General features: G+C 40.1%; 2 protein-coding genes across 2 annotated transcripts in view; one reads left to right on the top strand and one right to left on the bottom strand.

Moving 5' to 3' along the window:
• Positions 1-1,943, top strand: part of Cenpp (centromere protein P) — a 201,543-nt gene that overhangs the window by 89,731 nt on the left and 109,869 nt on the right. The window lies entirely within an intron of this gene.
• Positions 1-1,943, bottom strand: part of Aspn (asporin) — a 22,858-nt gene that overhangs the window by 2,347 nt on the left and 18,568 nt on the right. Inside the window, exons 6-7 of the mRNA XM_031358267.1 lie at positions 1,662-1,755; positions 1,309-1,447 (exon numbers count right to left, since the gene is read on the bottom strand). Of these exons, the coding sequence (XP_031214127.1) occupies positions 1,309-1,447; positions 1,662-1,755 (233 nt within the window). The remainder of the gene's footprint in view (positions 1-1,308; positions 1,448-1,661; positions 1,756-1,943) is intronic.

Raw genomic sequence — 1,943 nt, 5'->3', positions numbered from 1 at the left:
TTTTAGCAGCTTGAGTCTCCAGAGTGCAGTGAATGAAGCTCACTTAAAGACAGGAGAAAATCTGGGCATGGGGATACACACCTGTGATCCTGGCATTCAAGAGATTGAATGAGGCAGGAGGATTATGGGATTTTAAAATGTGCGTACTGCATAGTAGTTTTAAGACCAATCTGGACCACATAGTGAGATCCTGTCTCAAAGAACAACAAAGAAAAAATGTAGGACAAATAGTCCTCAATACTTAGTTACTTTTGCTTTGCTATTTGAGAGAAAAGTCATTGCACAATAAGGAAAGGCCATGGCAAAACAGGATTGAAGTGAAATAGGTATTTCTCATCTGAGAGCCATAGATGGAACCTAGGGAAACTAAAAGTTAAAAAATTATGTGAAAATACCATCTTCAGTTTTGGTGACTTCTGCCAGCAAGAAATGACAAAATGTGAGCTTAGAGAGTGTGAGGGCTGAGGGTTGAGCCTACTGCTTCCCACATTTTATGGAAGCACCATACCTCTGAGCTACACCTCTAGCTTTGTAGGAACTTCTTATGCTCTGTAATAGTGTGAGCATGGCCCCCATAGGCTCGTATGTTTGAATAATTGCTCTCCAGTGGAGCAGCTATTTGGGGAAGATTAGGAGATACGAGCTTGCACTGCAGTAGGGGTGTGTTCTGGGTGAGGGCTTTGAGATTTCAAAAGATTCCCACCATTCCCAGTGTACTCCGCCCCTGCTTGTAGATCAGAGTGTGAGTCCCTTGTTGCTGCTCCAGCCACCTGTTGCCATGGGTTCCACCCTGCCATCCTAGGCATTATGGGCCTAACCTGTGGCCCCGTAAGTCCAATTAACTCTGTCTTTTATAAGTTCCCTTATTTGTGGTCTTATTACAGCAATTAAATAAAACAAACATGCTCCAAATAGTGATTTTTCAGTTAATTTCATTCTCTGCTGTGAATGTTTAAACCTGTATATCCAATTCTACCCTAGCACCTGGATCCTAACCTTCTTGCTTTGCCTTGTGGAATGTTTCTAGAACAAATGACACATAATTCTACTTATTATCCTGGCTAGTGCTGCTTGAGAAACTTCAACAACCTGAGGTTTGCTTACTAAACAGCTTGACACAGTAGATGGAGAGCCTCTTACTCTTCTTGAGTGGTGTCTGTAGAAAGTGTTCTCAAGTCCCTACACATTCATTGGAGTCACTATGTTTAAAGTTTGTTGTTGCTTGTTGGATCATTGCTTCAGATACACTAGTATGTTCTTTACAAACTAAAGTGCCCATAACTACCAAATACAAGTACACTGTTTTACCTGAAGGTATTTCAACTCCTGTAATCCTGAAGGGATTTTTTTTAGTTTATTGTGTTCCAAGTGTATCTCTCTCACACGTGGTATATTAGCAAAAGTTCCATTTTCAATATCTGTGATTCTGTTGTTTCCAAGACCCAGCCTATAGATGATATGAAATATATTATGGTTAGATTTGATAAGAGTTTGCTGAAACCCCCTTTATAGGATGTGAGCCTATTAGCATAGGCAGAGGTAACAGTGGTCCTCTCCGTTTTTGCCTTTTATACTCTGTTAAGTAGATCCTTGTACATTCTCTAATTAACGCTACTTCATTAATGCTACCATGCTTCTGTGAAGACTATGAGAACTTTTACCTTTGCAATTCCTTGTATCGTTTAAAATCTTCAAGTTCCACAGTTGAAATTTTATTAAAATCTAAATGAAGCTCCAGTAAAGTTGGTGGTAGGCCTAAAAAGAAAAGTATGTTAGACAAAGTCAGGCCAGGCTTCAGTGACTCTTTCCCAAGTTTCAGATTGTGGAATTAGGCAGGTATTTCAAATGCTTTCTTTAAAAAATAAAAATCCTGGTAGGCAGTGGTGGTACACGCCTTTAATCCCAGCACTTGGGAGGCAGAGGCAGGCAGATTTCTGAGTTTG

Source organism: Mastomys coucha, unplaced genomic scaffold (genome assembly GCF_008632895.1).
Source record: "Mastomys coucha isolate ucsf_1 unplaced genomic scaffold, UCSF_Mcou_1 pScaffold7, whole genome shotgun sequence".
Classification (NCBI taxonomy): Eukaryota; Metazoa; Chordata; class Mammalia; order Rodentia; family Muridae; genus Mastomys; species Mastomys coucha.
Note: the sequence above shows the minus strand (reverse complement) of the source record. Positions and strands in the feature narration are given on the sequence as shown.